A 14,371-nucleotide genomic window follows, 5' to 3' on the forward strand; every position below is an offset into this window, starting at 1 on the left:
GAGTGATCAAGTCACCCTTCATGTTGGTACTGGCATGCTTTGGCGAAAGCTATGACAGTGGAGGATGGGAAAGGGTGGATGGATGTGCCATTCTGAACAGGTTAACACATAAAGCCCTACTTGTAATAGACAACAACGACTGATATGTTTTCCCTCTTAATAACACATTCTCTCTTACTCATACTCCAGAGCGAGTTTTAGTCTGGAAAATACAGTATGTGATATGAGAGTACTCAATTATTAGAGTTAGAGAGTTTATTTCAGAGAACCCTAATGTGCTTGAGAGTTCCTTTCAGAGAACCCTAATGTGCTTGATGTTTGATGTTCTTACCTTGCCATCTCTGGAAGGGTCCGCTTTAGGCACTTCAATGTTTTTTTCATCAAGGAGGAGTTTTGCAGAAGGAAGAATGGACGGATAAGTCTCCGGACTCGCAGGGCCTATAGTTGATGACAGTGCATTTCAGTTTGGTCTGAATAGAAAAAGGACTTTGGAAACATACTACAAATATTTAACGAATAAACATAGTGCATCTCAGAGTGACCATATGCATGTTGATATTTTAAGTGTTTAAAGCAATGAAGTTCATACTCTGATTCCCTCACAAATCTATTGAACCCATTGCCACCAATGTCCAATTAGGTGTGTTAGTATTTGGCCATTTTTGGCATCATGTTGTCTCATTTACTTTGTCAACAAAAATTACCACCAACAGCAATCAATTGAGACAATGGGCAACATGGATGGATGGATGGAGCTGGAATCTTTTGGAGATGGTCTTATAGCTTTCCCAAGACTGATGGGCTGTCAGAATCTTCTTCCTGATGTTCTCGGATATCTCGTTTCCTCTCGGCATTGTTGATCTGTGTGGGTACACCTTGGCACTACAGTAGTTTGGTTGGTTTCCTCTCTCTTTTAATTTGTGTTGCCCAACCCTTTTCCTAAGGATGTCTCAGTTGATTGGTTTGCTTAATTGACTAAGTAAGCACCCAAATATGTTTCACCGAATCTGTTACCTGCTTGACTTTACCAATGCAGCTGGGGGTTCACTTACTTTTGAAAATACACTAATTCCATGTTTCATGTAGTTTTTTGGCTACTCAAACAATTCCCTCTAAACAAGTACATGCAAATGATAAAAATAAACCTGACATTTCATCTATGGAAAATTGGTGATGAAAAAAATTAAAAATCATGGTAAAACAACAGAAAACTCTGAAGTGCTTAAGGGGTTCACATACTTTCAAGTGGCACTGTATATGTCTAAATACTTAATACAGGTCTATAAAACAATGTAATTGGAGCAGTTGTTACCTCATCACACAGCATGCTTATCGACAATGTCCAGTCAATGATTGAGGCTGCAATGACTAAGATGTATCCAATGAGCCACTTGGTCTTCAGTAACTCATCCCAACCAATTAGGTAACTCTGGAATGTAGATATGAATTATTATACGAAGCAAAAACCATATTTGTCCTAGCAACGATGGTCAAACCATTCAATTGTAAGGTCCATTGGATGTATTTTTCAGTCAGTTTTGGAAGCAATGGTGAGAAATGTATTAATTGATCTGTAATTCAGGCTCAGTATAAAGGTGGCTACCTGTGTATGAATTGATCCATAATTCAAGCTCAGTATAATGATGGCTATCTGTGTATGTATTAATTGATCCGTAATTCAAGCTCAGTAAAATGATGGCTACCGGTTGTATGTACTGTACCTTGCATCTGAAGTGTACATATATAGAGTAATGTCTTGAAATCTTAAAAATATGATCAATTTCTCCAAAAACCTTAATGTTTTCTCAATGCTAATGTATAGTTCTATCTATGAACCAAATTGGGCTCTACTTGAACAGTTTGCCATGCTTGAATGCTATGGACATTTGAATGGGAGCTGAGCAGAGACTTTAAGGCATTTGCTCGAATTCAAGTTTGGCTGTGACTGGCAAGATCTTCACTTGATGTGAGACCTACTAAAATGGGCCTACAAAGGAACTGTTGGTGTCAAAGCTCTTCATATCTTTCAAACTCAGTGTAAAAAATATGAATTCATTCTATTAAATTAAAACCCCAAAGTTGACCAATGACTTCATAATAAGTAATATTGTTGAAACTTTAAATAGTGCTTCAAAGGTCTAGCTACAATAATGTGAAAGTAGTATGAATACCAGTAATTGACAATTGGAAAAAGTAGTTTTGGAATGTGTAAAACACACATATACTGAATCATGGTGAGATTGGTGACAGATCATTTTGTTCACTTCACTTTCATTGTGCTTGCTCTAAGCGGAGTTGGAATGGACTCTGTAAGCCGCTTCATCTGCTACATGGCCATTATGACAATGTATTATGGGGAAAAAATTTGACAAATGGGGTCAAGATAATATTGTACGTTTAACATTCTAGTTTTACTGCAAATTGTACAGTTATCTGTTAATTAATTATCTTTTGAACAAAAAGCGACTGTGTAGATGACAAAATGATGACTCTTTCATACACTCTAGGCCTGCCTATCAACAACAAAAATATGGAGATAAAACAGAATTTAACTTTTTATCCTTCAAATTTCATATAACTTGACAATTACATTCCTCACAAGTTTATTTGATATGGGATTCACAATGAGGCGATGAGTACTTCAGGAGAGTATGTGATGTTAATTTGCAAAGGATGGTCTGTTAAGGCCCAGATATGCTTTTACGACTGTGTTACTGTGACCAGCCAATCAAATAACGACGCTGAAAAAAGAAGACGGTGGACCAAACTCTGTAGTATTTGTATAAAGTTATTTGTTTCACTTTTTAAAGAAAAACAGAGAAATAGACACTGTGCAATGTAAAAACCCAGTTCTTGTAACTGAAAAATACATCTGAGGGGATTTGTAAGGTGTCTGAGCCAGCTATCTTATGTTATGCTACCCACAAGGTAAACAGTGATGGATTAGATCTATCACAGCCCTGCAGGCTCTGTGCGGTCTCTGTCGTTTTGACGGATAGTCACAAAATTTGGGAGGTGCATATCAGGCCATGGGAAGGTGCTTGTAGTGGGTTTGCAATGACACAGAAGGCTCTGCATGTTTGCTGATACGGACGACCATACATTTGGCTTTAGGGTGACATTCGATCCGAGTAAAACTGCGACTGTTCGTGTCAAGAATCGCGAATTGTAACTGAATTGATTTTTTCTTACACCTAGTCTTTTTCTATTATTTCACTGTACTGGGGTTCAAATTGGGGGATTGGTACAATATTGGTTCTCTCAGTGTACCACAGAAGATATGGGCCGGTCTGAGTGTCCACAAGGACCCAGTCCAGTCTTTCATCTTATTAAAATATGACATGAAAGACTGAAGTTGTGTTTTAAATGTATAGTCTTCAGGGGTAAAGTAACAACTTTACTTACCTTCACAGCAAAATCCACAATGAAGATGCAGAGGCACACCATCTCTATGCTCTCGGTTACGCCACAAGCTGGCTCCCAAGGAGCGGGCCGATAGCGTGGATCAGATGTCAGGGACAAGGAAGAGGGCCTCTCAAAAAAAGCCAGACCCAGGATGACTGCTATGGTGGTTCCTAGACCCCTTCAAAACATTAACATAAACAAATGTGTTTCAACATTTAAATGACCGGCTGCCATGCAGACCCATGTGGTGATTTTAGTCACTTAACAATGCAATATACTGTAACATGATTTCAAGACAACTTGATCAAAAGATTCAGCTTAATCTGTTAAGTAAGGGATAATGTCAAATATATCAGAATATAAATCCTGATATGTGTTTCCAATACTGACCGGTAGACTACACATTATCCCGCTTATTATTTGTTTACTTGCCAAAAAGATAAAATATTAGTCCAAAGTATCTTTTTAACAATTTTGTTGTTGATTGATTTTTGGCTTCAACTGGGAGAGTTCTTCAAGCAAATAGAACTTCAACTTTTTAGGTGTTGTGTAGCAGTATATTACTTGCTGACTTTCTGTAACTATTTTTATTTTCAGCGGTCATTATCCAGAATTTCGGACCTCAGAACATTGGGATGGCCCATTGAATTCAATGGAACTTTTTGTAGCATTCTGTGGACGTTACATGAATAACCACTTCTAACATTTTACATTGAAAACTTGAATTGTGGGCTGAAGTGGGCTATCTGTAAATACCCAAGCAAAGCAACCTGTTGTTTGAAACAATGTTGTAGGGCCATACAAGTTTTATGCAAAAGTTTGGAAACCCAAGGGCATAATATGAATTTTTATATCCAGTAATATATGTATAAAGCACCATTAATGGATTAAAGTTAGAGGTGTGTTTATGACGCACATTTTTAACCATATGCCCCATTTCTAAAAAAAAATATGGTACCATTAGATTTCTTGGATCAAACAGCGTTCAATGCCCTCTATGATGTCACCATTTTGGATGTTCATCATATTTAGTTCGAATTCTTAAATGTCAATTGTAATTTAACTGTAATTGATCATTTAGTTAACTAGTCCACTTGCACTGAGTAAAAGTATCTTTATAATTAACTTACCACTGGCAGAGCCTTGAGTAGTACCATCTATATAAATTCAGTGAACGACAATCCACACGGTGGTTGATTGATCGATACTGTAGCAAAGAAACAGAAGGAAAATGAGACCATCCACATGATGGTTGATTGATCGATACTGTAGCAAAGAAACTGACGGAAAATGAGACAATCAGAAATGTGACGCAAGTTAACCAATATTAGTAACAACTCATCATTCATTCATCATTCACTCATCCCCAGATTCTCTTCCCCCACACCTCTACTCCACTGACCACTGTAACACCCTGATGTCATTTTTTAATACAAAAATAGCCACCATCCACCAGCAACTAACCCCTCACATGCCTAGTTTTCCACCCCCTCTAGTTCTCCACTCCCCCATCTCTGTACCACTTTCATGCTTCCAACTCCCCTCTGCCGCCGAGTTATCAGATGCCATCCGGAAATTCAAATCATCCACCTGCCAACTCGACCCCCTGCCATCCTCCCTGGTTATAGCCTCCCTCCCCTCTCTACTGCCCCTGATAACTGCCATTATCCATTCTTCCATGACCTCTGGTTCAGTCCCATCTTCTCTTAAATCTGCTGCAGTGACACCGACGCTGAAAAAACCTGGTTCAGACTCCAACAACTTCAATAACCTTCGTCCCATCTCCAAACTGCCATTTCTCTCAAAAATCCTGGAAAAAGTAGTGGCATCACAGGTCCATGCCCATCTCTCCAACAATAACCTCTATGAACAATTCCAATCCGGTTTTCGCCCCCGCCACAGCACAGAAACAGCCCTCATCAAAATCACTAATGACCTCCTGATGGCAGCTGACTCAGGACTATTATCCATCCTCATCCTCCTCGACCTGAGCGCGGCTTTTGACACCATATCCCACGCCACCCTCCTTGACAGACTAGCCTCCATTGGCATAACTCACACACCCCTAGACTGGTTCCGCTCATATCTCTCTAGACGTACTCGGTTCATCCAGTTGAAATCATTCTCATCCCACCCATCCCCCCTCTCCACTGGTGTTCCTCAGGGCTCTGTCCTTGGCCCTATCCTATTCATCATATACCTCCTCCCACTTGGACTGATTTTCCGTAAATACAAAATTCATTTCCACTGTTATGCGGATGACACCCAGCTCTACGTTTCCACCAAACCCACTTCCACCTTCTCACCCTCCTCCCTCTGTGCCTGTTTACAGGAAAACAAATCCTGGTTTTCTTCCAATTTCCTAAAGCTTAACAGTGAAAAAACTGAGGCAGTCCTCATTGGCTCCAAACACACCCTCACCAAACACCCCAGTTTCACCCTCACCATAGATAACTCCTCGGTTACCCCCTCTCCTCAGGTTAAAAGCCTGGGTGTCGTCCTCGACAGCACCCTATCATTCCATACCCACATCAACAACACCATCCGATCTGCCTACTTTCACATCCGCAATATCAACCGCCTCCGCCCCTCACTCACTCCCAACACCGCCGCAATCCTGGTTCACTCCCTTGTCACTTCCCGCCTGGACTACTGCAATTCCCTTATCTTTGGTCTCCCACACAAACTCCTCAATAAACTTCAACTGGTACAAAATGCTGCTGCCCGTATCGTCACTAGGACGCCATCCATCAGTCACATCACCCCCGTTCTACATCAACTCCACTGGCTTCCCATTAAACACCGCATTAACTACAAAATCCTCCTTCACACATTTAAGGCAATCCATAACCTCGCCCCTCCATACCTCTCTGACCTCCTCCACATCAATGTCCCTACCCGGTCTCTCAGGTCTGCCTCCTCCATCACCCTGACCGTCCCCCAAGCCCATCTGTCCACCATGGGATCCAGAGCCTTCAGCCGCTCTGCCCCTAACCTCTGGAACTCCCTCCCCCCTGACATCAGGAACATTGACCCGAACTCAATCGCTCTTTTTAAAACACACATCAAAACACACCTGTTGAGGCAAGCCTATAACCTTTAATGGTCCTGCCAACTGAAGTTGTTGCTGTATTATTCAATGTTTTATTCACTGTTGTAAGGCGACCTTGGGTTTCTTGAAAGGCGCCCTATAAATAAAATGTATTATTATTATTATTATTATCATTAATTAGTTTCACCTGTATAGCATCTTCAAGGAATACAACAGCTTGTTGAATGGAGACATCGTCGTCATCATCTTGGAAGGATAAAGGGTCAAAGGTTAATTATCAAAACAGAGCAAAAGTCTTCATTCACACAGGCTGCTTTTTCCTATTTGTCTTTTTCTGCATACCTCCAATTACAAACATTGCAGTTACAGTGGGGGAAATAAGTATTTGAACCCCTGCCGATTTCGCAAGTTTGGCCACTTTTAAAGAAATTTGTGATCTAAAATTGTAATGGTAGGTGTATTTTAACAGTGAGAAACAGAATATCAACAAAAAAATCCAGAAAACTGCATTTTATAACATTTATGACTTTATTTGCATTTGAGGCAGAAAATCAGTATTTGAACCTCTAGCTAAACGTGACTTAGTTATTGGTTGAATAACCCTTGTTGGCAAGCACAGATATCAGATATTTATTGTAGTTGGTCACCAGGTTTACACACATCTCAGGAGGTATATATTAAATACCCACAGACAACACTTGAAACAAACACAGAGCTAGATTACATACAAAGTACGTTTAAAAATAGCCTACTGTGCTACTAGTGTTAGCATTGGGGCTAATACATAAGCTACATGCATAGCTAGATACATTGTCTACACAAAAATAATACATTCCCCAAAAACAAACAAAATAATGACTTACTACCAATAAAAATACAGCAACCATGACATCACTTTGTGTCTAAGTATGAAGTATCTTTCAGTACACAGCCCTTGTACTTCGGTCTTTCTTTTCTTGCTTCGGTTATTAGTAATGGTTGTTGTAGGAATAGTTGGAACTAGAAATCTTGGCTGCACTTTCTCTGCCATCCCTGTGTGACTAGCCAGCTAGTTTTCATAGCAATATGTCTACCTAGCCTTGTGGAAGAATCCGGTCACGTGCAATAGGTGCATGGGCATTAGGCGCACCTGTGGGTAGGTAAACAGGCAGTTAAGCCATTGGACAGGCTTTTAATAGCCCTTCAGCTGCAAAAGATTAAGGATTGTTTATTGAGGTAAACAGATGCAGGGGCATCTCTGTACATTTCCAAAATAAAAAAACTAAAATATTTTTCTTTTCTTTTCCCTCAAAATGATGTGGCCTGGCCCTTTCTATCAAGACGAACTCAACGTAAGGGGCAATAACCTTTCACTGCAATATTTCAGACCTTCTAATTTTTTGACGCAATCACTTATTTTTATTACATACATGTATTTGTATTTCATTTACATAACTGTGTAGAAATCTGTTTTCACTTTGACATTAAAGAGGGCTATTTTTTTGTCCAAAAAGCCAACTTATATTGACCATGACTGATTTATAAAAGCAATAAAAGGGTAAAACATCCAAGGGGGTGAATACTTATGCAAGGCACTGTAATAAATCTCATTATTTTCCTTTAGGCCTCTTCATTATTTCCATTTTTTTTTATGTTTTGGCCAGGTACTGCAATTAACATGACAAAGATATACCATACTGTAGTGGCAAAATTTCGGGTTTACATTTACGTTGTTAATTTCACCACTGTGTGCAGGATGAAAGTTTGTTCTGACTCATGTCCGTAGCTAGCTTGCAATTGCTATTGTTACTAATCCACAGTTACTACTCACAAGACCCAGATGACTGACCGTTGATGTCTTTTATTTTCTCCTTCCTCACCAAAGAACACAATCTTCACGCTTGCAGCAGTTGTAAATAAAAACAATCTCAAACTAAATCAATAATTGCAAACTTCAATATTCGATAATGGCTTACGGACGATGGCTTACAGACGATGGTCAAAAAGCTGTATGCTTCCCAGCTACACATGTCTAATCTGATCTACTGTAGTCATACATTATCATTCTCTTATCACTACCGTCACTTAAGTCATGTGGAGCACAGGATCTACGTTATCCATTAATAATTCCCCATTAACATTTACCATTTATTAAAGACTACATCATTACCTGTCACAGATGTTAACTCAAAATAAATTCTTAATTAAATTAAACATTTAAATGCAAAGCATTAACAAAGCATTTTCTTTGATTTGGCTCCTACACATACCATATCAATTTTACCATCGTAAAAAGATTGATTGCAGTGCCCAGTAAAGTTTGTTCTAAATACTTGAAGGCTGCATGTCACAATTTTTTTTTGTAGGGTTCATTTTTTTCACTCTATTTTAAAGGAGTGAAGTAAAAGAGTGAAGTGCATGGGGTATCGGAACTTTGAAACTTCACTGGTAGTGGCATCGACTAATAAGGTTCACTGGTAAAACATTTCCACAAATAGCTAATTATATAGTGCATTTATATACTGTGCATTTTAATCCACAAAATGAGCTAGATCTCCCATAGACACCGTACGCGTTTTAAACGTGGCACTCTCTAAACACAGATGGACTCTTTAAATGAAGCATACGAAAACACGTAGGCTTATAATTACTCCCCAAACCTCCACCTGCACCCTCAGGTCTTCAAACAGCTCGCTCCTCCGCGTCCCAAAAACCAAGCTCCGCACCATGGGCGACCGGGCCTTTTGCTCGGCAGCGCCAAACTTTTGGAACAGCCTCCCTGACCACCTAAGGGCAACGCAGACTCCTTTAAAGCTGGACTTAAAACTTTTTTTATTCAGGGAGGCATTTCTGGCCTTGTGTTAAATCTTTTCTGTTATGCTTATTATAATTACATTTTTTATTTTTTTTATTTTATTGTATTATTATAGTTAATTTCTAATATGTAGGCACTCTGAGATTCTTTGGAATGAAAAGTGAAATTCTTTGGAATGAAAAGTACGTTAAAAATAAAATGAATTATTATTATTATTATTATTATTATTATTATTATTATTATTATTATTAAACATAATAAAAACAGTGTAAAGAAAAGATTTCTCACAATCATTGGTCAACCAGGATATATATTTTTGATGAATATGCAACAGCCCTTTACTTGGGGTCGAATGACCATAAAAGTTCATAAACTTAGGCTAGAGGAGTCTTGCTTGTTTGTTCAACATGTTTATCCCTATGTAACACCCACCAACGTAATAACTTCCCACCAACGTAATAACTTCCCACCAACGTAATAACCCTGCCAACGTAATAAAATAGTGTGCATTTCAGACGTTATAGCCCAGCCAACGTAATAATTTCCTGCCAAAGTAATAATTCTTGCCTCCTGCCAAAGTAAATTTGTGTGTTTATCAAGAAAGTCCTTTTGCTGGATTTGTTTGTGTGAATAACAGTTGCAATTAAATACAGACTAAATCTTTCATTGTGTTTCTTCTTGTGTCAAAAGTGTAGACTATAACTGTGAACACACTTATAAAACATGTCCCTGCTATGTACTGATAGATCACTGATAGACTAATAGACCACTATGAGAAACATAAACTATCATTGTCACTTTCATATGTGTCACATTGTCACATTCGTGTGTATGTGTGTGTGTGTGTGTGTGTGTGTGTTTGTGTGTTTGTGTGTTTGTGTGTTTGTGTGTTTGTGTGTGTGAGTAGCGCCTTTGTGCAAATGTCTTTTCCGGGTGGGACTGCAGCGTTTTACAGTCTTTCAACGCCTGCTACCTGTCCCTACAGTAAGACTTGATAATAACAATATCGGTGAAAATAAGGTTGGCAGGAGGCAAGAATTATTACGTTGGCAGGAAATTATTACGTTGGCCGGGCTATTACGTCTAAAATGCACACTTTTTTATTACGTTGGCAGGGTTATTACGTTGGTGGGAAGTTATTACGTTGGTGGGTGTTACATCCCCACTACAAAGACACACCTCCATTTTCAAAACCACCCACTCAGAATCTTAAATTGATGCCACTCAAATAAATCGTGTGTGCATGCATAGCATAGGGTGAAACCAAATTACCAACCAAAATGTGCTACAGAGAGGTGAAGTTTGTACTTCATGGAAACATGGTTACTGGCATGTGGAAGAAGGATCACTCACACTCACTCACTAGACTACTCTATCCATGTTACTGATCAGGGATATTTGGGGGGAAAAGTCCATAAAATTCATTTGTTTAAAGTAACGTATGTACAATAGCAGCAATACTGCCCCTTTCATATACAGTGACATAGAAAAAAAAATTCCATATAAACTACCTTGCATGTTGTAGAACATTAGGCCATTTTTGTATGAAATCAATATGCAAGCTCTTCACCACAGATTTAAGTATATGCCAAATGTGATTCCGATGTTTTTTAGTACAGTTTATAGGTATCCACCTGCCCACAACAACTTACACATAGCCATTTAAGCAACAATTTGCTGCTATATGAGGCATGTTTTATGTTTGTTTGGTAGGTTATCATCTGCAATTCATGTTGATGGTTTCAGGTCATGAGACGACCGGAAACACACCTGTCTTTACCAATAGTCACCCGCACAGTTTCCAACTACTGCTGCCAAAAAAAAAAAAAAAAAAAGCACAACACGCTCAACTAGGCTATGTCGCCAAAACACAACCATTAGCATGCGATAACAAGCTTTTACCAGTGCCTACCTGGCTGTTGTTGGGCTTTCCCAAACGCTTTGCATACGCTTTGCATTCGTTATTGCATTAGTTTTAGACCAAAACTCCTCTGCTACTTTCAGGTCTCTAACATTGTTATTGTACAGGGTTGCATACCTCCATGTATACGACAGGAAGCTTCGGAGTCAGGGCAAGACGACCCCTTACTGCTTAATGGCCCACGTTGTCCATCCTCACATTTCGAGCCGTAATCTACAGGACCCTTATCAATGCTTCCCGTCAAAAGAGGCTCCGTCTCCATACAGTCCGAGATTAGTAACTCCTGGTTTAGAGTACGTTCCCTTCCCGGGTTAGGTAGCTGATCATCATTTTCAGACATGTCAATGTTAAAAAAAAGACTACGTACGTTTATTTGACGAAAGTAGCATAATGATGATTGGAGATTAGAATGTGAAAGTAGCTTTTTGCCTGTAGGCTACTTCAAAGTAGCACTGAGTCTAATGTTTACGTGTGAATGCAGTTAACAAGTTGTAACCGATCTTCCGCTCACTGCTTGAAGTTATTTGAGGAACCACAAGTGACAAACTGACAGCTCCTCCCATGACTCACATAATAGGCGGCTGCATATATGAAAAAAACACACCTAACCCTAAAAAAATTCTAACAAAAGGTTTCTCAGCTTTTTCTTGTAGTATTAGGTGTCCTTAGAAACATACTAAAAGTTTACCAAAGTTTGATCACTAGAAAGGTGTATTTTTCAAGATGGCGTCCAAGATGGGCCAGAAAGTCCTTAAAATATCCTAACTCCTTCCTTTTTTGACCTAGCCAAGTAATCTTGGTGTCTAACCCCATGTTTTCTGTGTCTATGAATTCATTGGACTTGTCTTAATTGCACTGGCATAATTATATACTTAGGAATTCATGTTGTATGAGTTTAGCAGGGCTGTAACGGTACACAAAACTCACAATTTGGTTTGTATCACAATGTTTGACCCACAGTTCGATACATAGGCCTACCTTGATGTTTTGGCAAAGGGTGCAAGACTTTAGAGTCTTGAAAAACATTGATATTGACATTATTGAGATGATCAGTCAACTTGAACGCAAGAGTTTTAAACAAATGCTAATGATGCTAACCGGATTTAATAGCAATTTAGATAGTCGTCTTCTATGCGTTCATTGGTGGGTTAGGGTTAGCACTTAAAGGGTTAGGGTTAAGTGTTTATGTAATTTGGATTTATACCAAATTATTAATCCCCCTGAAGCCCTGCCTTTGTGCACTGTACTCAATTTCTGAGAGGGTAGTACGATCTCTCTGTAGTGAGGAGGACAGTGAGTAGCCACATCAGTTGTGCACCATATCTCCTGCAATATTACTATGTATATGTTTTTAACATAGTTTTGGAAGTCCTTATTGAGGCTCTTAACACCAAAGATTGATGAACTCAACCCTTGTATGTTTCACATACCAATTGAAAGAGAATCTATTTGGCTTTATTGTTTTTGTTGCTGGTCTGGCCATGATCCACTGCCCATTAGGTGAGCACAGATGAGGCTGAGCATCTGCACAATCTCTCAGAGTTCTCTGCCGGCAGAGCGTCCTGTACCACTGAGCGCCTGGGCATAGGTGAGTGTACCTGGTCGAGAGGGCTGGAGTCGATGGGGTGGCGAAGCTGCACCATGTGACAGTGTAGGCACATGTCCATCCACAGAAGGTGGCCCAGCCATTGGTCCAGGCCTCTCCTTGGGCCTCCTCTGTTTTCCGGGGCGTGGCGAGCTGTGTGGGCGGCATGTGAATTTACCGTTTGAGAAGAACAATGTCTACTCCCTCTGGATTTCCTGTGTCCTGTTCCCAGATGATGGATTTGGTGAATGTTGTCTGGCTAATGGGGGTGGCCTGTGTGCAGGTAGGTGCTGAGGGAGACTGTTTCTTTCGGCTGGTATTGGCTGCAGGGGGTGTTGATTGGCTGCGGGTGGTGGCAGCCTATGAGATGGAATGGGCTGCAGGGGGCGTTGATTGGCTGCTGGTGGTGGCCTGTGGGTTGGTATGAGCGTGGTTGGTCTGGTCAGGGGTTTTAGGTGTTGTTGGGTGGTTGATGAAAAAAACAGCTGTTTCTAGAGGCTCTGCACTGTGAAGGGCAGCCCTCAAAGGGCCCTTGTGCCAGCCCTAAGGGGGCCTGTACAGGGCCTGTGGAGGCTTGCTTGCTGTCGGCCTAGTGAGGGCTCCTGTGGGCTATGTTAGGCCACGCAGGGCCAGCACTGTGGGGCCAGCATTTTGCCAATGAGCAAAAGCTCAGGGGCCCTGCGTGGGCAGCCCTCAAAGGGCTCTTGTGCCACTCTAAGGGGGCCCGTGCAGGGCCTCTGGAGGCTTGCTTGCTGTGGGCTATGTTAGGGCTGCCCACGCAGGGCCAGCACTGAGGGGCCAGCATTTTGCCAATGAGCAAAAGCTCAGGGGCCCTGCGTGGGCAGCCCTCAAAGGGCCCTTGTGCCAGCCCTAAGGGGGCCCGTACAGGGCCTGTGGAGGCTTGCTTGCTGTGGGCCTAGTGAGGGCTCCTGTGGGCTATGTTAGGGCTGCCCACGCAGGGCCAGCACTGAGGGGCCAGCACTTTGCCAATGAGCAAAAGCACAGGGGCCCTGCGTGGGCAGCCCTCAAACGGCCCTTGTGCCAGCCCTAAGGGGGCCCATATGTGGTAGCCCGCACAGGCCCAGCATGGGTTTTCTGGGCAGCTTAGACTCTAGAATCTTTTGTTGGGCTCTCCGGTGACAGCCCGCAGTGAACCCAAAGCAAGCCCACACCAGGCCTGTGTAGGATAAGAAATTCTGTTAACCCGTAAACATTTGACGAAACACACAGTTTTTAGTCATACTTTCCCTTCATATGTCATATCTCTTAGCGGTTGTCTTGTCGTTAGTTTAGCTGTATTTTAAAGTTCAACACGTTAAACTCTAGTGTTGTGGAGTCACGTGGCTTCTTAAAACCCATTGCTGTGGCTTTGGCACCTGGGGTCTTGTCTATGACTCAGGACGGGGCTTCCCAGGCTAAAAGATGCATAGGCTACGGCACCTACAGTACCTTGCGTAAGTATTCACCCCCTTGGATGTTTTACCCTTTTATGGCTTTTATAAATCAGTCATGGTCAATATAAGTTGGCTTTTTGGACAAAAAAATTCACAAAATAGCTCTCTTTAATGTCAAAGTGAAAATATATTTCTACACAGTTATGTAAATTAAATACAA

The 14,371-nt window shown here is 40.9% G+C and overlaps 1 protein-coding gene across 1 annotated transcript in view; it reads right to left on the reverse strand.

Moving 5' to 3' along the window:
- LOC308374829 (two pore channel protein 2-like) overlaps positions 1-11,682 on the reverse strand; it is a 76,396-nt gene extending 64,714 nt beyond the window's left edge. The window contains exons 1-6 of the mRNA XM_080850773.1: positions 11,290-11,682; positions 6,645-6,703; positions 4,536-4,612; positions 3,406-3,583; positions 1,313-1,429; positions 332-438 (exon numbers count right to left, since the gene is read on the reverse strand). Of these exons, the coding sequence (XP_080706899.1) occupies positions 332-438; positions 1,313-1,429; positions 3,406-3,583; positions 4,536-4,612; positions 6,645-6,703; positions 11,290-11,512 (761 nt within the window). The 5' untranslated portion in view covers positions 11,513-11,682. The remainder of the gene's footprint in view (positions 1-331; positions 439-1,312; positions 1,430-3,405; positions 3,584-4,535; positions 4,613-6,644; positions 6,704-11,289) is intronic.
- Between the last annotated feature and the right edge of the window lie 2,689 nt (positions 11,683-14,371).

The sequence above is a fragment of the Sprattus sprattus genome (assembly GCF_963457725.1).
Source record: "Sprattus sprattus genome assembly, chromosome: 13".
NCBI classification, from domain to species: Eukaryota; Metazoa; Chordata; class Actinopteri; order Clupeiformes; family Clupeidae; genus Sprattus; species Sprattus sprattus.